The sequence below is a fragment of the Siphateles boraxobius genome, unplaced genomic scaffold (genome assembly GCF_051911475.1).
Source record: "Siphateles boraxobius isolate OS27281-9 unplaced genomic scaffold, OSU_SipBor_1 75, whole genome shotgun sequence".
Taxonomy (NCBI): domain Eukaryota; kingdom Metazoa; phylum Chordata; class Actinopteri; order Cypriniformes; family Leuciscidae; genus Siphateles; species Siphateles boraxobius.
Window position 1 is genome coordinate 1456716 of NW_027509203.1, and position 23763 is coordinate 1480478.

At 41.0% G+C, this 23763-nt stretch overlaps 1 protein-coding gene across 6 annotated transcripts in view; it reads right to left on the minus strand.

The window, feature by feature from the left end:
* Positions 1 to 492: 492 nt before the first annotated feature.
* dcaf1 (ddb1 and cul4 associated factor 1) overlaps positions 493 to 23763 on the minus strand; it is a 50544-nt gene continuing 27273 nt past the window's right edge. The window contains exons 11-27 of one of the 6 annotated variants that reach the window (XR_013197399.1): positions 22151 to 22360; positions 18944 to 19113; positions 18777 to 18845; positions 17331 to 17455; positions 13395 to 14451; positions 11127 to 11345; positions 9322 to 9520; positions 7970 to 8052; positions 7808 to 7892; positions 6979 to 7212; positions 5883 to 5976; positions 4773 to 4855; positions 4594 to 4698; positions 4237 to 4310; positions 3715 to 3807; positions 2862 to 3147; positions 493 to 1212 (exon numbers count right to left, since the gene is read on the minus strand). Coding sequence is in view for 4 of the 6 variants with exons in the window: in XM_077217590.1 (XP_077073705.1) it covers positions 1157 to 1215; positions 2862 to 3147; positions 3715 to 3807; positions 4237 to 4310; positions 4594 to 4698; positions 5883 to 5976; positions 6979 to 7212; positions 7808 to 7892; positions 7970 to 8052; positions 9322 to 9520; positions 11127 to 11345; positions 13395 to 14451; positions 17331 to 17455; positions 18777 to 18845; positions 18944 to 19113; positions 22151 to 22360 (3162 nt within the window). In the remaining 2 variants the exon portion in view is untranslated. Of the gene's footprint in view, positions 1216 to 2861; positions 3148 to 3714; positions 3808 to 4236; positions 4311 to 4593; positions 4699 to 4772; positions 4856 to 5882; positions 5977 to 6978; positions 7213 to 7807; positions 7893 to 7969; positions 8053 to 9321; positions 9521 to 11126; positions 11346 to 13394; positions 14452 to 17330; positions 17456 to 18776; positions 18846 to 18943; positions 19114 to 22150; positions 22361 to 23763 lie in introns of all 6 variants that reach the window. The other 5 variants (XR_013197398.1, XM_077217590.1, XM_077217591.1 and 2 more) reach the window with 5 other exon arrangements.

The window sequence follows — 23763 nt, forward strand, 5'->3', positions numbered from 1 at the left end:
AAAAATGTTAAAGACCTTCCCTTTTTAAGAAAGCTTTTAATCTTTAAATCTACGGAGTACTACACTGTCACAGTAACCCCTCAAACACACTTGTTTATTGCTATTCTGATGTTCTTAGCACTTTTCAGATGTTGTCTACTTTGTAAAATGTACCACCATGAAGCTTAATATATATTTTTTTTATGTCATTCCCTCTTTTTGTCCTTGTGTATGTAGAAAGGCGCCCCCCAAATAAAATGTATTATTATAAATAAAGATGTATTATTAGCTTTTGAAGTCAATATGTCTGCGGAACAAGACTGTGTTTATAATAGATGGTTTTCAAATCATTGTTCCCATTTAAGAGAGTGGGAATACCGTAAGAAACCTGTGGTTATGCTGGTCATGCACTTCGAGGACAGTATTTCACTCTCATACACACGCTGACTTGAGTGTTTGATAACATTTAGGTATCTTTAGGTCACTCAAAAATGAATTAAAAATAAAACCAAACAAATGTACTCTGGTTTATTGTAATACCATGTATAGTAAAAATATTTTTAATACATTCTGTACACAATGTTGCCTTAGAGGTTTACTTTTAGAAAGGCATGAACAAAAACATTAAAGCATAAAGTAAATGAAGGCTGTACACAGATGCTTAAAAAAGTTTCACTGCCATGTGAAATGCAACGGTTAACTTCCTCTTAAAGCACTGCAGATTCAGGCGCCACAGGCCTTATAGTGCTTTATATGAGTCCAGATAAAGGAAATTATTATTGCTCAGTCAACCTCTCAATCCAATCAGTCACACCTTGTAAAATCAAACAAAACTACCCTTCAAAAAGCAAAAAATGCATGAACTAAACGTCTAAGCAACTCGATTTCAGCCGTTTAGATTAATAAACTAAAGAGGTCACCTGAGGAGTGGTGGGCAGGTCAAAGGTCATCCAGTGGATCAGAGCTACCCAGAACTCCACTAGGCACTGAAACACACGCAAACCTATGAACACAAGACAGACGCACATCTGTGTGAAGTGTTTAACGCACGCCACGTCTCTTTCAGTGATCAAACTACCACCAAAAACAAACATCCGACCAATGACGTTCGTTTCACACGAGACTTCCTGTCAGATCTTCTCTGAGTCCAGCTCGTCTGATGTCACTTCCTGCAGAATCACTCGTTCAGGGCGAGGATGATGTCGTCTTCCAGGTCGGAGTTATCAGAGCTGTCTGCTAAGGGAAGAAGAGAACGCTTTCAGAGAAACAAACAGGAAACAGAACATGCAGGAAATGATGTCATACCAGGGTTTGTACAGATACGGTCACATCACATCACAGGACTTTAAGCACTACTTTTGACTACAATCAAAGATCTCATTTATCAAACAATACGTTTCTTTATTATCTTTGAAATTATAAATAAAAACAAATTAATAAAACAAAATGGTGTTAATAAAGTGCAGCACAAGCAATGGCTAAGGTCACTTTATCCATCGAAAGGAAACTATGATAAAGATATCGCTTTACTTATTCAAACTGATTTTTTTCCTGGACCTGAAGAATGAAAGCTGTATCATATACATGAACATTTCTTTGAGCAAGCTCACGCTCGTAGCCATGAGAAACGCCTCTATATCTATATGTCTCTATATATCAGACGGGCTGCAGCTTCATTTTGTGTGAAAAGTGTGTTTTATTAATATAATTAAAAATAAATTTCAATAATTCAAGCACTTTTCAGAAATTTTCATGGGTTTTCCAGGACTTCAAAGTTTGAGAGGGAGATTGGTCGGTGTGGTGATGATGTAATAGGTGGGTGTGGCTGTGAGGCTCCGCCTTCTTTGAGGTGTAAATCTTCTGTTCAGATGCGAGAGAAAACATGAACTCTCTGGAGAGACGCTTTATAGCAGAAACTCAAGCTGTGACTGTAACTGAGAGACTGACACTGTGTTCATGTTTAATACAGTAAAGCTCTTAAACCTGAAGTGTACCAGTAACCGTTTCATCAAGAACTGCTTCATCAGGCCTCAAAATAAAAACATCAAAATAAAATGTAACAAAAACATTGTACATGTGTTTTTTTGTGATGACTTGATTTGCATTTTGTTCCTCAAAACTGTGAGAAATAAACTCACAACTAAAAAATTACCTAAGTCACAATTACCTTTTTTATTCCATCAAACTTCCATAGCGGTGGGAGAAATCGTCTACATTTAAACCGCAGTATTTACACATGCTGAGTGTGTCATTCAGCAAAAAATAAAAATAAAAATAATAAGATTTTGAAAAGAGTTAGCTATTATTATTATTTGCATCTATTGCAATTGGTCACATCGGTGTTACCGTGAGCAAATGAATTGGATTCCCGCTTAAAACGAGCGTTCGCAAATATTTCCAATAAAAGTTGCGCTCATCCTCAAATGTGTGTCACTGGATCATCGTGAAGTCGTTGTGTTTGGTGCTGCTGTATTGTATTTGTGGAGATGAGATTTTGGGTTCATGACAGCCTGCAGGACCGGAACTAATGTTTTTGGTAGGAACGGAAGTTTACATCGTATGTTTCTCCGGAATCAGCCAGCGCGGAGGACGTCTATTGTTCAATAAATAATATTTTATATTATAATGTTGGCGTACTTCGTATCGAGTAAAGGTCTGATGGGGGTTTATCAAATGGGCTGCAGTGTTCATTTTGCATGAAAATATTGTATTTGTGTTATATATGACATTTCATACATATTGTATAAGTCCAGCACTCTTCGTAAATGAGGCTGTTTTCAAGGGTTTTACATTTCACAAAGTCCAATTCAAGCACTTGAGCACCCTGTGCGAACTCTGACATCATCATAATACTGGATGAATGTGCATGTTGTCAAACTCACTGTTGTCCAGCACAAGCTCCACATCTCTCTCATTATCATCAGAATCATCATCATCATCATCATCGTCGTCATCATCATCATCATCATCGTCGTCGTCGTCGTCGTCATCATCAGCCTCTTCATCCAGAAGGCGAGCCACTTCCTCATCGTCAGACGGAGAGAAGTCGTGCTCTCCATCCTCCTCTCCGTTGTTCTCGTTCAGCTCGGCCAGCAGCGGGTCCGTGTCGATGTCATCGATGTCATCATCAGAGTCATCGTCGTCGTCTTCATCCTGATCCTCCTCCTCCTGAAACACACACAGCGCCCGAGTGAGTGATGTAGATGACCCGAACGGGTTCTGTGCAAACGCTCCTGAGAACGAGACGCTACACTGCATTTCACAAGCAGAACATGTGCTTTTGCAGACATCAAATTTAATTTTAATGAACAAAAGGATGGTGATAAATTATCAAATGCTGTTAAAAAAATAAATAACTGTACAACATTGCACAATTGAGAATTCCCAGAATGGCTCATTCCAGCAAAAGTCTCCCCCAAATATATATATACAGTACATACACACACACACACACACACACACACAAACACTAGGGAATTTCTTTCTTAAATATTAGCAAAATTCGAATTATATTTGAATTCTAAAGGCAATACTTGATGTTATCGGGGAAAGCACTGTATTGTCTCCTGTGTCCACAACAGGGACCAAATCAAGCATGGCATCTTTTAGTGAAATTAACCTTGAAACTATTTTGTTCTTAAATAAAATATTTCCTCAATATACATGCACGGAAAATCAGAGCATAAAAGCAAAACAAAAACAGGAGAGTTTTGAAATGTTGTGCATCCGCCTCACCTGATCTTCCTCATCCTCCTCTTCCTCAGCGAGTCTCTGGCGGCCCACCTCATACAGACGACACACAGTGTCCATGTTTATAGAGTCCTGATTCTGTAGTGCGCACACACACACACACACAATAAATATGGGAGACAGATGTAGTCGACATTTTATTGTACAAATGTAGTGTTGTGGAAGGTAATTTTGTTCACTGTCATCACACCGAACAGGAAAACTCTCAGTTTCAACATTTTAAAAGCACAAAGACTCAGAGTTAGTTTAGTAGTAGTATTTGGGTTTATTATTCATGATACATATGATATTATGTTGTTAAATGTTTAATGAAAGTACAACATAATGAAAATGAAAACAAACTTGTACTAATTCTATAAAAGATTCTTTAAATGTACTTGTGAAAAAAAAAAAAAAAAAAAAAAATTCTGGGTCCGTAAATAAGTCCTTAAAAGTTTGTCCAGGAGTTGTTGCAACTATATACACAAAATCATATAAATAAATAAATAAATAAAGTGCGCGGCATACCTCGATGACGGCCAGATAGCAGTCTTTGGTGTCGGTGCACAGGTCAAAGATGTTCCTCTTCACATCAATGGTGGCTGAGAACGCAAACACATCATCAGGAAGATTTAGCACATACAAATAACTTTTTTTTTTATATTCATTACTCAATACAATTATTAGCATTATTCATCAGCTTAAAAAAAAACTCATTACAGAAAGACTAGGTTATTTTCAAAGTAACATCTATGGACAGCATGTGAGTTTGTCTCTTTTGTAAATGCTTTTACACTAATAAGACACAAAATATATATTTTGATCAGACAGATGATATTGTTTTGTAAAAGCTGAAGGATGTTTATGAACTGAGGATGAAGATACCGATGGGTTTATAGTCAGTGGCATCGAAGGTCCTGAAGGAGGAGCCGAAGGGACTCTTCATCTGCTGCTCCATCATGTCATCCTCGTCGTCAGCCTGCAACATGGCTACACACACACACACACACACACACACACACACACACACACACACACACACACACACACACACACACACACACACACACACACACACACACACACACACCATCACTCTTTATCTGCTGCTCCATCATGTCATCCTCATCGTCAGCCTGCAACATGGCTACACACACACTCCAGAACATCAGTGAAATACTGGAACACACACATATTCAACCCCTAACTCCACCAGGACCCGCCCCTTTATTCTGCGTATGAGTTATTATAATGAGGAATAGGAGTTCAGAAACACTGACACTGATATAGAGAAGAACTGGAGCTTCACAGGCCCTCTTTAAACACACAACAGTGGTTTACTGACGACTCAATCGCTCTCAGATCTATCAGATCATCTATCAGATCATCTATCAGATCTATCTATCAGATCATCTATCAGATCATCTATCAGATCTATCTATCAGATCATCTATCAGATCATCTATCAGATCTATCTATCAGATCATCTATCAGATCATCTATCAGATCATCTATCAGATCATCTATCAGATCATCTATCAGATCATCTATCAGATCATCTATCAGATCTATCTGTGGAGAAACTGGACACATCCAGACACTCATAGAGGATCTGCAGAGTCCAGGATTGCAAAAGAAGCCCCAAAAATACTGAGGCTGTAATCGTTGAAGCCAAAGCTGCTTAATCTGATTACTGAGTCTGAATGCTAATGTCATATGAATGTGAAAATATATGTATATTTTCTTTTCAATAAATTAGCCAAGTCATCAAAAATCAGTTTTTGCTTTGGCAACATTGTGGAGGCTCGTTTCCGCCACAGAAGAAAGCATTTTAAAAGATAATTTTACATCTCGCAATTCTGCCTTTATTTATCAGAATAGCGTGATATAAAGTTGTGAGAAAAAAAGTCTGAACACCATGATATAAAGTTGCAATCGCAAGTTATAAAGTCAGAATTGTGCGATATACAGTTACAATAGTGTTATAAATTCATAATTGCGATTTATAAAATCAGAATTGTGAAATAAAAAGTCACAATTATCTATTTTATTTTTCATCCAGTGTTGGGAACGAGCTTGCACAGGGCAGGAGCGACTGAGGAGAAATAAAGCGTAAGACGGCCACATTACATGAGGAGGAGAGGATCTGAATGCGGTGTGTTTCTGTCTCTCACCTCCATAAATGACGGTTCCATTGTTGTTGAAAACGATCCTACACTGATCCAGTGCTGGCACAGTGTGCAGGAGATGAAACGTCCTCAAATCCCACTGGAGCTCCGGTTAAAGCAAACAACTCCACATTCAAGCACACACACACACACACACACACGCTTCCCAGGAAGACTTTCCCAAACCGACCCCTCTACATTAACAGGCACTGATCTACTGGCTCGTGTCTTTAACTACTGTGGGCTTCAATCAAAAACTAAATTAATACTTATTGCGTTGATGCTGTATTGTAAAACTCAGGTTAGGACGGATTTGCTTGTTTAGAGTCAATTATAAATTGCAGGTATTTTAAAAATATAAGTACATTGTAAAAACATGCATCACATTTTTTCAAATAATTCAGTTAAATTTGAGTACATATAAGTTAAAGGCGCCTAATATAAAGTGGGACACACACGTCTCATTTATTAACATTAGTTAATGCATTTGTTAAACTGAGGAATGTATTAATTAATGTTCCTTAATACAGTCGTTCAGTGTTCGCTCATACTAGCTCACAGTGCATTAACTAATGTCAACATACAACATTTGATTTAAAACCGTATTGTAAAGAGTTAAAGTGCTGAAAATCCAGCTTTTAATGTTGTTTATGTGTCTATGTGATGTTTTTAATATGCTTTAACACAATCCATGTGTAAATTCATAAGTCGACAGCATTGCTGAGTATTTTCTCCTTAAAACTGCAGTGAACCAAAGACAGTCTCAAAAACACGCTTTGAAATCGCTGGTGTTTCTGACGTCACAAACTACCTTGTAACCAATCAGATCAACGTGTGATCGTCAACGAGTGGATCTCTGAGCGAGTGAGTGAGTGGAGGCGGGGCTCATTTGCATATTCATAGATCCGCGAATACTAAATGAGGCAAGGGTGTCGAGTTACATTCAAGATATTTTAAGACATGAAGGAAAAAATGCTTATGTAGTTTTGTTGATGAGCTTTAAGGGCTAAAATGATTGGCTACAGGGGGTCTTTAACAAAAACAGAAGAATCAGAAAACTGCGTCATAATCAAACAGTGGTTCACTGCGCAGAAAAGCATACGATCTCTGTGTTGATGATGACCTCTAATCCATTGGGATGGAAAACGCCACTGATGTTCATGTTGAACTTGTCGAACTTGTGGATGGCCTGAGATGTGCGTACGTCCCACATGACCCCGTCGTTCAGGACCAGGTCATCCGTGGGGTTAAACGTGGCACAGTTGCGCTTGTAGTTGTTGGCCAGGTCGGGGTTATTGAGGGTCAGGATTTTCTGTCCTGTCTGGATGTCATATATCTGCAGAAATACACAGATGCATGGCGATATAATTTGATTAGGGATGCACCGATATGAACATTTTACCGATAACCGATAATTCTTTATATTTGAAAGCCGATAACCGATTTTTATATAATTTCTGAAAGCCTGATTACAAAAACAAAAGTATCACCATTAAAATCCATGTCCCAAGCACAAAAATTATGATGTTCTCATTATAATTTAATTAGGCTATATGTTTCACTGAACTGTATTTTCTGTTTTTATGATTACATTAATTTTTCAAGGAATTTAAATCCATCATGATGAACAGAGCGCATTGAAGCGTCTCAGCTGAAGGAAATAATACATTATTTATCGGCTTTAATATATCGGACAAATTGTCTTATTGGCCCGATAATGAGAACATTAAAAATGAACATATTGGCCGATACCGATATATCGAGCATCCCTAAATTTAATCACATTATATACAAGTTTTAAAACAACATTTAGAATCTGCATGTTTTTATTTAGTACTGCTCTGAATAAGAGCTGAAAGATGATTCCCTTGAAAAACCACAGACACACAGCACTGAGTGAAAGACAGGGATTGGTTAGGAAGGAGACTTGCATGTGCGATGTGCTCTTTTGTTCCTATGACTCTGTCCTGAGAGAGTTTGCTGAACTCCACATAATGATCATCCAGGAACGAATGCCTGGAAACAGAGAAGTTCCTCAATTAAAAACACACATGAAGAATATGAGTGGAGTGCTGGTGGGCTTGAAGACTCACTTCATGATGAACACAGACTTCATCCCCCACAGCGCTGATAACGGATAACTCCAAGATGCTGACGTCAACAGCAGCGAGCCGTCCTGACACACACACACACACATCAAAATCTGCCATAATCACATTCAGATAATCACAACTGTGTACTTTGATAGAGGCAGAGCACGCATCATTTCATTACATCTTTACAAAGAGGAAAACACCATCAGTTGTGGATGAATCATTTCAATTGCCTTAATTTTTTGTATCAGCCTTATTTTACCATGGAAACTAAAAACCATTATTACACGGCTCTGTGGAACGCTTGATTCTGATTGGTCAATCACACATCCAGCGGTTTATTATTCCCAGATAACAGCCGCTGAACACAGAAACACAGACTCATCCGGGTCACTGAAGTCAGCAGCGCTACACACTCGCTAGCAACGGGTTATATTCGTGGAAGTTTAATGTTTGGTGACCTAATAAAATATTATAACTCAGTTAAATAACTGTAAACAAAATATTGATTTGACTACGCCATCCAGTATCGTGGACTCGCTCTCTCGTTTCATACAAACACAGATGCTGCCATTTTGTGACTATTGTAGACTGTTGGATTATAAGATACAAACAGGAACGATTTTAAAACAGTTTATAATAATGTGTTGCAATGCTGTGTAATAAGTGTTATGACTGTATACAGTATCTCTTTAATGTCCGTCTAGTTTGACCTCGCCGCTGAAACTGCTCTCTCTGCGCAAGCTTTGTGTTTAAAGACCTAATAAAATATTTCAACTCAGATCAATATTTCGTGTCTAATTATTTAGTTGTGGCAAGTATCCGTATAATAAGCAGGATAATGTACATACATCCAGTTGTTATCTCAGAATGAACCCCCTTCAGGTGTGTGTGTGTGTGTGTGTGTGATCTCAGAATAAACCCCTTCAGGTGTGTGTGTGTGTGTGTGTGTGTGATCTCAGAATAAACCCCTTCAGGTGTGTGTGTGTGTGTGTGTGTGTGTGTGTGTGTGTGTGTGTGTGTGTGTGATCTCAGAATAAACCCCTTCAGGTGTGTGTGTGTGTGTGTGTTCTCAGAATAAACCCCTTCAGGTGTGTGTGTGTGTGTGTGTTCTCAGAATAAACTCCTTCAGGTGTGTGTGTGTGTGTGTGTGTGTGTTCTCAGAATAAACCCCTTCAGGTGTGTGTGTGTGTGTGTGTGTTCTCAGAATAAACCCCTTCAGGTGTGTGTGTGTGTGTGTGTGTTCTCAGAATAAACCCCTTCAGGTGTGTGTGTATGTGTGTGTGTGTGTGTGTGTGTGATATCAGAATAAACCCCTTCAGGTGTGTGTGTGTGTGTGTGTGTGTATTTACTCTGGAGGGCTCGAGGTGTGTGATGGCTGAGCTGTGGCAGCTGTAACTGGCCTCCTCTTGTCCACTGAACACGTTGTAGAGTTTGAGCTGGCCGGTGCACGTGCCCAACATCAGGAACCGCTCTCGAGCCGAGAACGCACAACACATGAAGCCGCTCTCATCCTCCTCAGCCTCCCTGAACACCGAGATCGGGCGAAACCTGCACACACACACACACACACACACACACATACACACACACACACACTTCAGTGGTGAGCCTAAAGTCTAGAGGAAAAAGATGAGATACTACAGGGATACTGGGATACTACAGCTGGGCTAAAATATTGACTTAACTCATTTTGATAAACCGATATTGATTCTTAAATCCAGAGTTGGATGTTTTAGTCAGTGCTGTTTCAGTTGATGCGAGAACTAAACTTCACTAAACACTATTTGTAGCTCCAGCCATCCAATAATCACAATGGAGGCAAATCCATAGTCGGGCTCTCGTGCCTCAGTTGGTAAAAAAAGAAATAGCCAATCACCATTGAGTGTTTCACAAAAGCTACATAGCAGGGGAGGCTAGCTTGAAGAGGTGGAATTAAATGAACGTAATTATACCATTATCATTGTGATAAAAACTACCTTGTGTATAATTAAAATGTTTGTACACAAACCGGTTAATTAAAACTGGTAATATTACAGTAATTTAGCGACAGACAGGGCTCCTGTAGAGTTAAAAGATTGATTCTTGGGATTTAAGGATCGATATCGGTCGATTAAAATCGAGAAATCAATATTTACAGCCCAGCCCAAGCACTTGTGAAAAGAACAACCAAAAACTGTCAAATTTGAAACGCATATCCTGTGGATAGTTGCTTTGGTCACAAAAATCGGTTCTCAGAAGCCACGAATAGTTTTTTTCTCCATATTTATCTATCACCCAAAGGCCAGTATTAGTTTTCCTGCACTGTTCATAGGCTTTCAGCCTCCATGTTACAGCTAATGCTGGGAGATTTATGTTTGTTTTATCTTAAACATAAAATAACCTGATCCTGTTTGATCAAGGCGTGCCACTGTTCTGACTCGTCCAATTTTCAGCATCAACTTTTCATCTTGCATCAAAATCCTGTCTATTCATTTGAAATATAGGGTTGGGTTCTGTTTTAATGTACCCAAGTGTACCTAAAATAAAAGGTTTAATATTCAGGTTTGTGGCTCTTTATTTATCAGTATTATTTAAAGGTGCATTGTGTAATATTCAGGAGGATCTGTTGACAGAAATACAATATCACATAACTATGTTTTCAGTGGTGTATAAAGACATAATGAAGCGTTGTGCGTTTATTAGCTGAGAATGAGCCGTTTTTGTCTACACACATCGCGGGTCTCCTTACATACACATGTCTCTACGGTGGCCCTGATCGGACAAACGTGGTTCGTCGTGTAAAGAAGCTGCTAAAGTCAGCGAAAAAAACACTGACACAATGATGAACAAATCACAATATTCACAATAACAATGTTTTACTGAATAATTAGGTAAACAATTTTATCTTTATAAAGAAACCTCATTGTTTAACTGGTGACTCTCTGCGGTCTCAGACGACGACGTCACTTCCTGTCGGCCACCGTAACTTCTGTTGGGTGCAATTCACAACCTCACCACTAGATGTCGCTAAAATTACACACTGCACATCTAAGCAATTGTAAACCTAAATATAGGATTTGTATTAAATGTATATTTATCGAGTTGAATCCTCTGAGCCGATACCCAGCCCTACCCCTGCTCAAGGCCTGACTCCAGAAACCCCAGGTAAGCGCACCTGCTGAAGATGAGATGCCTGTCGAAGCAGCCTCCATCCACTCCGCCGTATTTGGGGTACACGACCCGGCGAGTGTGTCGCGGGGTGAAGTTAGTGGGCGCCTGGCGTCTCTGCTTGGGCTCGGGACACTGATGAGGGGTGAACAGGCTGAAGGGAGGGCAGGTCGTCACCGGGTTCTTGCAGCGCGCGTGCTGCTCTCGCAAATACTCCGTTATTATACTGCAAACAACAACACATGACACAGTTATTCTTATAAAACGCTGAGTTTAGTCCTTGATTCTGATTGGTCAATAGCGGTGTTTTATTTCCGATAACACACGGCTATGACCGCTTCACACAACGGTTCTATATATCACTACACAACACCCCTAGCAACCACTCTTAGCAACGTAAACATGTTTGATCTCATTGATATTGTTCATTGATAAGCTTATAGAGTATCGTGAGAGATCGAGTAAGCGAGCGTTCCTGCATTTACAGTACATATAGCATCTATATCAGTCCTATATTCGTAATATCTGTTTAAATGTCCACTCTGATATCTTCTCCTTTTAAAAGTTAAGGGGTTTTCCCGTGCCCTATATCAGTTGCGTCTTCCTTCTCAGTGTTCACAAGTTTGAGTCCTTTCAAAATAAAAGTCTTCTCTACTGACAGACTCACTCATAAAGACAGTCTTTGATCTAATGACGAAAAAATTTATTTAACTTCTGTTGCTGTTTACGGTCAGGGACTATTTTTCCAGCAGAAGGAAGACTTTCCTAAAAGTGATTTTTAGTGATGCAATAGTTGCATTTATACATATTTTTTGGCTTTAATGTTTGTATTGTGTGGTAACCATTTTATAAAAGCAATAAGATACTCGAGGCTAGTGCTGTATCGTGAATAAGTACATAGAATAAGTGTATAGGTGAATAGAGAGAATAAGTGTGCCGAACAACGCCCTTCAGCCGGGACTTATTCACCATACAGCACTAGCCTCAAGTATCTTATTGCTTACATATAAAACATTTCTAGGCCACAATCAACACCATGGTTTGACCAATCGTTTTGCATATTGGTTTAATGTTCAGGAATACTAGCGTCTTCCTGTGGTGAAAATCCAGCTTTTAAATGTTGTTTATACGGTGTTTTTAATATCGTTCACTGCAGTTTTAAGGAGAAAATACTCAGCAATGGTGTTAATTTAGGATATTAAACATGGTTTGTCTTAAACCAAAGACAGTCTGAAAAACACGGTTTGAAATCGCTGGTGTTTCTGACGTCACAAACTACCTTGTAACCAATCAGATCAACGTGTGATCGTCAACGAGTGGATCTCTGAGTGAGTGAGTGAGTGGAGGCGGGGCTCATTTGCATATTCATAGATCCGCATGTACTAAATGAGGCAATGGTGTCGAGTGAATAGAGATATTTTCAATATTAAAGATATTTTGAGGCAAGAAGACATTTTTTCATATTGGTTATTATAAAAGATGAGTTGTAAGGGATAAAATTATTAACTACCGGGGGACTTAAGACTCTTCGCGTGTCGGTAGCATTTTTTTCTTTGTCAATTGAATTTACTATATTTTAGTTTGATTATGTTTTTTATTTAATATTTAGTTTTTAGGGAATTTATGGTACTAAATTATATTTACACTGTATTTCTAATCCATTTATTCATTTTTTGAGCATACACCTAAAAATTAAATTTCCAACTTAAACTGTGGTAAAACTTGAATGCTTTAGAGCGACAGACTTTTAAGTTTGGTCTCTTTTCAAAGACGACACTTGGCAGATTATTGCTGAAGTGAATATTTTTTTATAAAAGTGTAATTTTACGTGTATTGTCATGAAAAATGCACAAAAATTAAAATTTTATATGAAATATATATTTTCTAATTAAAATTTTACTCAAAACCATAACCTAAACAAGTTGTGTTATACATTTGAGCTTGATATCTCAAAAAATTAGCTTTCAGTAAGATTGCGTTCGGCTGCAGTACCAAACGCTTCCACTAGATGAAATACATCTCCCATTCATTTCCATTTCGCTCATTTTGACTGCGAGGAGCACAAGTGTGACTATTTTTTTTCAGGACCATATAACCTTTTCGAATCATTTCCATGATTTTTGTTTTGTTTACATAACATGTGCTAAAACCTTTGCCAAGTTTCGTACCATTCCAATGAAGTAAAATAAAAAAATAAAAAAATAAAGTAAAATCTTTCGGTCAAAAATGATCGAATATCACCGGATGTTAGGAATATAAACACAGACTAGCACACCTGTCTAGAGAAGGTGGAGAGGGCAGATGTCTGTCCAGCTGCTTCTTCATAGCCGGACTTTGAATAAAAGCGCCATGATCTGATTTCTGCCTCAACACTTTCGGCCTCTTCCCTCCAGCGGCGGGACACGTTGACGGTCGTTCTCGCGAGAACACGATTCGCCCGATTAGCGGAGAGCCGTTGCTGTGGTGAGAAACGGCAGGTGGTGGCGGGGGCAGAGCCTGTGAAGTTGAGGGGCGGGGCTGCGGGTGATGAGGGGTGTGGCCACCCAAACGAGCCGCAACTCCGTTAGTGAGCCGAGGAGTCCGAGGGATGCCGGCGGCAGGAGAAGGAGACGTGGCCACAGAAACGGGAGTGAACGGCGGCACGCTAGCATGTGCTAGCGCATGTAGCCCCATGGGAAGCTCAGCTTCCTTCGTTAAAGCTGTAGCCGTGTCCGAAAGACCTTTAGATAAAAGATGATTCCGAATTAGCAGAAGTAGTTCCTTCTCTGGAAACGAGATGCGCGACTGCGCCACAACATTAGCTCTCTGCAGCCGCGCTAACGACACGTCAGTGCCGATCAACAAAGGCTTCCCGGACACTCGCTCAATTAGCTCTGCTGCAAACTTGCAGAAGCGCACGTGTTCGCTACGCTTGTCCTGAAGCACCGGCTCCTTCATGAGCTGCTGGATCTGACCGCTGCTGAATAACGGAAGCTTGCTAATGATTTGCCGTACCGCGGCGCTACGTGCTAATCCAACCAAGGCTTTGCACGCTAGCGCGCGGATCTGATCAGCATCAGTGATGGGCATCTTGATGGTCAGCAGGGACAGCAGGACTTTGATCCCGTTGTTGGACTGAACCACGTTCCACATCTTGGCTAGCACACTCTCGCTCGCGCGATGGCTCTGCGGCAGACGCCGGCGTGGCGTTCCCGAGATGAACTTGCCGATGCTGGAGACACGCTTGTCTGGAGCGCAGACGCAGTTTATGATCACCTGCAGTGCCGACTTCTGGATTTCGGCGTCGTTTACGAATACTTCACCCTCTGCGACGACCAGCACGATGCTCATCCCTGCAGAACACAGAAATCATATTTAATTTTTGCATAAATTAGATTAATACTGGATGTCCATTTGGAACAAATCTCAAGATTTATCATACATCTCAGATTCTGTTAAAGTCAGTATGAAATCAAACATGTAAGTTCTTGTTTTGGTTTTTAATGGAATATTGAAATATTTTATTATTGTAAATGATTTATCAGTGAACATCATCGTTTAACCCTCTTCGCGTGTCGGTCAAGAATGACCAAAATTATTTTTTTATTTCAATACTGTACTATATTTACTATATTACTATATTTCATACTGGAAATATAGCGGCGCTGCGTGTGGACTGAGCGCTCGGTCCACACGCAGCGCTCGGTCCACACCCAGCGCTCAGTCCACATGCAGCGCTCAGTCCACACGCAGCGCTCAGTCCACATACAGTGCTCAGTCCACACGCTGCGTGTGGACCGAGCGCTGCGTGTGGACCGAGCGCTGCGTGTGGACCGAGCGCTGCGTGTGGACCGAGCGCTGCGTGTGGACCGAGCGCTGCGTGTGGACCGAGCGCTGCGTGTGGACCGAGCGCTGCGTGTGGACTGAGCGCTGCGTGTGGACTGAGCGCTGCGTGTGGACCGAGCGCTGCGTGTGGACCGAGCGCTGCGTGTGGACCGAGCGCTGCGTGTGGACCGAGCGCTGCGTGTGGACCGAGCGCTGCGTGTGGACCGAGCGCTGCGTGTGGACCGAGCGCTGCGTGTGGACCGAGCGCTGCGTGTGGACCGAGCGCTGCGTGTGGACCGAGCGCTGCGTGTGGATGAGCGCTGCGTGTGGACTGAGCGCTGCGTGTGGACTGAGCGCTGCGTGTGGACTGAGCGCTGCGTGTGGATGAGCGCTGCGTGTGGATGAGCGCTGCGTGTGGATGAGCGCTGCGTGTGGACTGAGCGCTGCGTGTGGACTGAGCGCTGCGTGTGGATGAGCGCTGCGTGTGGATGAGCGCTGCGTGTGGACTGAGCGCTGCGTGTGGATGAGCGCTGCGTGTGGATGAGCGCTGCGTGTGGACTGAGCGCTGCGTGTGGACTGAGCGCTGCGTGTGGATGAGCGCTGCGTGTGGATGAGCGCTGCGTGTGGATGAGCGCTGCGTGTGGACTGAGCGCTGCGTGTGGATGAGCGCTGCGTGTGGACTGAGCGCTGCGTGTGGACTGAGCGCTGCGTGTGGACTGAGCGCTGCGTGTGGATGAGCGCTGCGTGTGGACTGAGCGCTGCGTGTGGACCGAGCGCTGCGTGTGGACTGAGCGCTGCGTGTGGACTGAGCGCTGCGTGTGGACCGAGCGCTGCGTGTGGACTGAGCGCTGCGTGTGGACCGAGCGCTGCGTGTGGACTGAGCGCTGCGTGTGGATGAGCGCTGCGTGTGGACTGAGCGCTGCGTGTGGACTGAGCGCTGCGTGTGGACTGAGCGCTGCGTGTGGATGAGCGCTGCGTGTGGATGAGCGCTGCGTGTGGATGAGCGCTGCGTGTGGACTGAGCGCTGCGTGTGGACTGAGCGCTGCGTGTGGATGAGCGCTGCGTGTGGATGAGCGCTGCGTGTGGACTGAGCGCTGCGTGTGGATGAGCGCTGCGTGTGGATGAGCGCTGCGTGTGGACTGAGCGCTGCGTGTGGACTGAGCGCTGCGTGTGGATGAGCGCTGCGTGTGGACTGAGCGCTGCGTGTGGACCGAGCGCTGCGTGTGGACTGAGCGCTGTGTGGACTGAGCGAGCGAATACTCTTCAGAAAGGCGATCTCTCTGGAGGACAATTCTTCTGCACGTGAGATTTCTTTGAAACATACACGGCAAATAGCTCATTTTTTTCATTGCAATTCCACGGTGATGACATGACTGCCAAATCCTTTAAGTCCCCATGCATCATGTACCTTCTCCTGTTTTGGCGTCATCAAATTGTGATCGGTTTGTGAGATCGGCCAAGTTTAGTGAGTACCAATCGAGTTATAAAATGCGTTTATCGGTCGATACCAAATGTCCGGCCGATCGATCGGAGCATCCCTAGTACCAATATATGAAGACAAATGAGAGGTTAGTAGATATTGAATTTTGCTGATATGACAATAAGAAAGGAAGTAAGGAAATAAATATTGTGCCGTTAACAAAAATTTCTATATTGAATGTTCTTAATGTTTCCTATTTTTGACAGGCCTAGATGGAAACTACAAGAGTTTGTTGAATTAAATGCCAGATATAGTTTAGTGTGTAATAAAAATACCAATTGGCAATTATAATTTAAAAAAATAATAATAATATGCATAAAGAGTTTCATCCTTTTTTGAAACATGCAGCACTTGCATTGATTTAATTCAAATCACAGCCTTTTAAGACCTCTTAATTTAATTTTTTACCATTTAATACTTTTGATGGCCTTAAATCTGATAAAACTGACCCAAGCACAGTGTAAAGTTACCTTCAAATTAGGGAAGTACGATATATCGGCCACCATATCGGTATCGGCCGATATATGTTGACTTTTTATGTTATCGGTACAGGCCCGATGAGAAAATTTGTCCAATATATTAAAGCCGATAAATAATGTATTCCTTCAGCTGAAACACTTCAGATGCGCACTGTTCATCATGATGTTGAACTGCCTGAAATATGATTCGAATCACTTCAAAAAAGGAAAATACGGTTCAGTGCAACATGTGCAGCGCAAGCCCGTCATATGAGCTACATAAAAATATAAACAATTATCGGTATCGGACAATTTTCATTTCCGTGGATCTCTACTTTAAACGTCTCTGCCGATGTTTAAACGCAGATGTTTTAAGCATGTTAACTGCTATATATGGTAAGAGTAAATGCATCGGGCTTCTGTAGGTACAAACACTGACGTCCACGTGTGCTTCAGGAACACTTCTCACCGACAGTGGAGATGGAGGACCCGCTCTCGTCCAGCACCGCCACGTTCTCCGACAGCAGGACCTGAGTCTTGGGGATGACCGTCAGAATGCTCAAGATGTCCAGCGCGTACCGCACAGTGTCCGCCCTGAAACACACACACCACAAAAGGTGCAACGTCATTTGTCCCCCTCATTACTGAAGGTTTTACACAATAGTGCAACAGTTCTTTTGAAAAATCATTTTTTATTATTTATTAATTTTTCGGGGGCTAGTTGATTAAGTTGGGGTAAGGGGTAACAACCAAAACATGTGACTATTAAAAAAAAATTCTGACTGATGTTCATGTTCAGAAAATCAAAATAAAAAAGTGTGTACATCATGAGTCACATGACATGAATACTTGTGTATAGGAGTGGGCAATATGCAGAACATTTACATTGTGTTTTTCCACTTTAAAAAAAAGCGCTGTAGAAATAAATGCAACTTGATTCATGAACAAATGACTAATTTGAGCATATTATATTGGAGAATATTGTTTTTGAAGTTGTACAGTTGCACAGTACACTGGTGCTCAAATCAACCCATGCCTTAAAAGCACTTTCAAAATAAAAGTCCTGCTTCCAAATAATAGAAAAGCAAACTAGGGCTGTCACTTTTGAGAAAAATCTAATTCGAACGGTTATCGAATATCAAGTAATGTATTCGAATATATTCGAATTTCTACGAGATCCCCAAAAATATTTCCTGGAAATATTCCCCAAAATATTTCCAGACTCGACTTTTTAGATGAGTTGAGGTCGTAATTCTCCGCTAGGGGCTGTCGTTCTGTGCGTTATCTTCCATTTTCAAAACAGGGAGGCTATTATTCGCTTGATTTGGTCATGGGCTTACGCTACAATACGTTTAAAGCGCCCGCTCCTGGATGAGATGGCAAACAATAATAAAAAACAAAAAACGGTCTAATCATAGACTGTAAAAAATGCGCTAAACATGGCAATTTAAAAACCGGATAGTTTATTTATAGTTCGAATACGGATATTTCACGTCATGTTCGAATGCATATTCGAATATCGAATAAAAAGTGACAGGCCTAAAGCAAACACTACAGTAGCTCTTCGTTTAGAGTTTACTTGGTTTAATTGATCAGCAGGGACGGTGAACTACTGAAGATGGAGAATGGGAGTTTGGATGCTCGGATGCTTGTGTTCACAGTGCTTCCAAAATAAAAGGCTCGCGTCCGACACATCGGCAAACAGGAAGAGTTATCGCCTGATACAAATAATAATGTGTGTGCATGTATATGATATATATATAGATTTTTGCTCATATTTGCCACCCGTACATCAGTCCTCCATGCTGCGATCCCATAACTGGCCAACTCTACTTTGTGTATTATCATTGACACTTTTACTCATGGAATTTGTGCAAACAGCATGTATTAAATTATTGCATCTACAACCCAAAACCTTTGCTTTTTGGATGATGCTCCATTCACACCGATAGAAAGTCCAAGATGACTGCCATCAGAAAGTTTACTGCGATACATCAAACAAAATAACTGTTTGCACCTTTGATAAAACGCACACAAACACCTCAAACAAAGTCCGTCTCGCAGCGTGAGCCGGTTCCTCACCTGCCGTAGTAGGTCCTCCAGTCGCAGGCGATGGAGATGAGCTGCAGGAGCAGCTGCACACAGGACAGCACGTGGAAGACCTCGGCAGGCTCCCAGTACAGGCGCGCCGGCCCAAACTCGATCAGGAACTCCACCATCTCCACCACCTGCTCGTGCGTGTAGGAGCAGGCCTGCGACAGTGCAACAGGAGAACACGTTAACACCATCTACAACTAGTGGTGATCACAAAATTCACCGTTCGGATCATTTACGGTTTTTGAGCCACGGATCGGATCTTTATTGGATCATAAATAAATAAAAATATATATTGGGGGGGGGGGCATGTAACTTTGCTTTCATTTATCACTTAAACCTCACTTGAAGTTCTTCGACACCACATCAAAAACTACTAGCCTAACTGATAAAGTTCAAACATTATTAAAAAAAGTGAATGGTAATAAAATATGAACAAATACTCAAGCACAGATGAATACTAAATAAAGTTACAAAGTCCAAGTATAGGTACAGAAATGAATTAAGCCTAAATATAAACAACACTACTTTACTTTGTATTTTGTTGTTTTATTAACATTATTGTCACAGACAACAGCAGGAATATTAGTCCACGGTCACTTTAAGACCGAATAAACTGACAAACATCCGGTTTCCTCCTCAACTGTTCACTCACGACAGAAGCGAGAGAATACTTGCCGAGACGGATATTTAGACATAATTTTGTGTGTGTGTGTGTGTGTCCGGGCAAAGAAACGCAAAAGAGGAATCAATTCGGTGTTGGAGCGAGTAACGATTTTCGCCTCTTCTGCTTTTAAAATTGTTTGAAAGTGTAAATTGGCAAGACAAAACATTTCCAAATGATAAACTTTCACACTATGATGGTTAAATTTAGCAGTTAATCCGCGAATCCCTTGCGTTCCGAACCGTGGGGATCACGATCACCTGAGATCCGATCCAGCCCGTCTACAGCGGACTCCACTCATCTACAGCTCACAAAGCACTAACTGCCAGATTTCAGACCTTAACTTCCTTCCAAAACTCTATTCATTAAAACAGGGTTCGTACAGATTCTGTAAAAGTTAGTTGAGTACAATACAGATTGAGTACAAATAAAGTTTGAAAGTTATGAAACATCGTATGCTGCATTTCAAATAAAGCGCACGCCTAAAACGGCTGTAATACAGACCTAAACAACGCACGATTGAGTGAGACGTTTCAAATATGGCCAGGCCCAGACAGACTAGCCTTAAAAGCTTTTTCCAGAGGTCAGACGATGGTGACCCAGGAATATCTCATTATAGCCTATAGATCAGTGGTTCTAATCCGCGCACTCGTACAGTTTTTTTTCTCTCTCATCAAAACTGAATAGCCTATGTTCACCAGTGGTTACAGTCTATAACAAGCAGGGACACCTTTGTGTGCATTTGATTTTGTGATTTCACCGGGATGAATAGAGAGTCTCCGCAACGGTGATAGATTGAAACGCGCGTCCGAGTGAAGATTGCGCAACTCGCGCAGCGCGTCGTCCATGCAACTGATAGCAGCGGACACGAGCGCTCAGCTTGATTACACAAACAGATTTTAGCGCTAGATCTCTTATTTAATAGCGAACTAAATGAATGATCTGCTAGTTAACTGGAGATGTTTTATTTATTTGTATTATGTACATCCGTGCCTCAATGTTTCAAAAAGTGAATGTGTGTGAAACCATAGTAAAAAACAATTAGCGTTGATTGACGCCAATCGGACGTTCATGTTTTTTTCCGTCTATTTGAAAGACACTTTAAGTCTAATAATAACAACATGTTACATTCTATACGGCCTGTTTATGTCATTTTTTTAAGTTGCATAGACTGCCTCCAGTTTTCCTCAACTTGACTAATTAAGAGGCGATATTTGATATATATATATATTATTATAAAATTTACAGCTTAATCCATCTAGATCAAGTGTGTGTGTGTCTGTTTTTCACTATTGATGTTTTAGAGTTTCACCCCTTCATTGCTGAGCACTTTTTTTTCTGCATCGTGGCCGATTTGTAGATAATTTTTGTGTTTTTGTCGATTTGCCATTCATTTCCTATGGTTGGTCATTTTTGACCGAAGAGCATGTGTGACATTTTTTTTACGACCACTTAGCCTGCTCGAATCATGCCCTCAATTTTTTTTGCGTGTTCACATTCAACATGCCATAAGTCACCGAGTTTCGTACCAATGAAGCTGTGATTTTGAAAGCCCGAAGAGCACCTGAGGATACTATGACAAAGATATCGCTTTTCTTGAAGAATGAAAGCAGCATCATATACTTGAATATTTATATAAGCAATATTACGCTCATAGACATGTGAAATGCCTCTATATCAATATCAGACGGGTGAAAAAATATTGTTTTTAGGATTGCACGATATATATCATCCACCATATCGGTATCGGCTGATATATGTTAATTTTATTGTTATCGTTATTGGCCTGATAAGAAAATTTGTCTGATATATTAAAACCGATAATGTACTATTTCCTTCAGCTGAGAAGCTTCAGATGCGCACTGTTCAACATGATGTTTTTGAATTGTATGAAATATGATTGTAAATCACTTCACATAATAAAGTACACTAAAGTGCAACATGTGCAGTGCAAGTCTGTCATATAGGCTACATAAAATTATAATGAGAACATCATAATTGTGTGTTTGGGACATGGCTTTTAATGGTGAGACTTGTTTATGTAATCACTCTAAAACAAATAAAAGAAATTGGATTTAGATGCATCAGCAAATATATCGGTTATCGGCTTTCAAATATACATAATTATCGGTATCTGACAAAATGTTCATATCGGTAATCCCTAATATACAGTAAAGTGTAATTAATTCCTGTGATCAAAGCTGACTTTCACATTTGTCTTTGATCACAGGAATAAATTACAGTTTACTATATATTAGGGATTACCGATATGAACATTTGTCTGATACCGATAATACTGATACCTGTATATTCACAGAAAACAGCTGTTTAATAATACCTTGGGGAGCAGAAGAGACTATCAAAAAATCATCAAAAACTCTTGATCAGTTAAGTATATTTCAGATGACAAACAGTCCACAAGACCTTAAGGTTTCAAATCTAGCGCAGACGCAGCAGGACAGTGACATCACTGAAGTCACATGGCAGTGCGATGAACCGTGCGTCAGCGGTGGTGTGTTGAACAGACGTACCTTGTAATAAGGCTGTGTGTGTATGAGCGCCCCTCCCTCGGTTCTCTGCAGCGACTGCTTGACCTGCTCCACTTTAATGCTCAGGTGAGCCTCGAAGTACCTGCGCAGGGCCATGCAGGTGTGCTTCGCCGTCTGCCGGCTCGAGAAGATCTCGTCGTCGCTCAACAGCGCCCCCTGGTCCTCGAGGTTCAGGACCTCCAACGTGCTAATCTACAACACACAGCAGACGTCAGCTAACACTGCGTGAGAGAAGCATGCTAACACAGCTATGAACAATCATACAACTCACAGCTTTATTATAACATTATAATACGTTTCTGCTGTAAACCTTTGAGCCTTTACTGTGGCATAAAACTGAGAACTGTAGTTCAAACAAGTCTGAATAAGATCCATATTATCAATGACAAACCAGTTTCAAAGTTAAAATAATAATAAAATAGGGTTTTGAATGACATGAGTGTATGGAAGCTTGTTTCCGCCACAGAATAATACATTTTTTTTAAATAATTGCGACTTTTCACAAAAGTCACAATTAGCTTTTTTATTTCTTATTCTGTGGCGGAAACTAGCTTCCATATGAGGGTGAGTAACTGATGAATATGGTGAACAAAACATTTTCACAAGTACATTTTTACCATCTTAAACCAGCCTGAGCAAGCGTGTTGTTGAACTAGTTTCCCAGGCCAGCTGAGAAAACCCTCCTAAAACCATGAAACTAGACTAGCCTGATCAGAATAAAGCAGTTTGATGGCCAGCTCAGACCAGCACACCACACTGGATTGTTCTTCTGAACACACCCGCTTCTCTTAAAGGGACACCCCACCCAAACACTACAATTCTGGCAGATATTCAGAAGATATCTTGAAGAACGTTGCAAATTAAATTACATTAAAGCCCATTGACTTCCATTGTATGGACAAAAATATATAGATTTTGAGATATAGGGGAGCGCGGGTCACAACCTAACGCGGGGTTAAATGTAACGCGGACCTTTCACATAATTAGTCAGGATCAAGCGGGGTGTGTTTCCGCTCTTTTTCTCCTGCTCCCAGAAGACGCTCTCCCGCAAATTTGTGGAAAGTTGATACGATTTCGTGAAGATACTGGACAAAGAGTGTTTTGACACCATGCAAGTACATTTTTTCATCATAGGTTTTTTCGGTTTCTGAGTGTGGTGTGTACGTCACCAAATCTAACTTTATCTGACATTAATCACTGTCTTGTTGGCTAAAACATAGCACCGGTTTGAAACATGTCAGCAACTCCTAGCAACTGTTAGCTAGGCTTAAAATATGTTTTACACAGTGGGGTTAGTTGTAGCACAGTGTTACAACTAAGCCGCCAAGTGTACGATGATAATCAAATGAAAACGGGAGCCACACAACGTTTCAGGTTTGAGTATTTATTTATATATTTAACTTTGTTGGACTTTCACAAACAATGTTGGAATTATTATTTTTTTTTAGTTTACTATGCATTGATCACTTGTTTAGCCTGTTTTTAATGGTTGATACAATAATGGTTAAGATACAATAGTACTGAATGATGTGTGTTTCACACAAGTGCTACAATTAACCCCTATGTCTGTTACAATTACCCACCGCATATGGGGT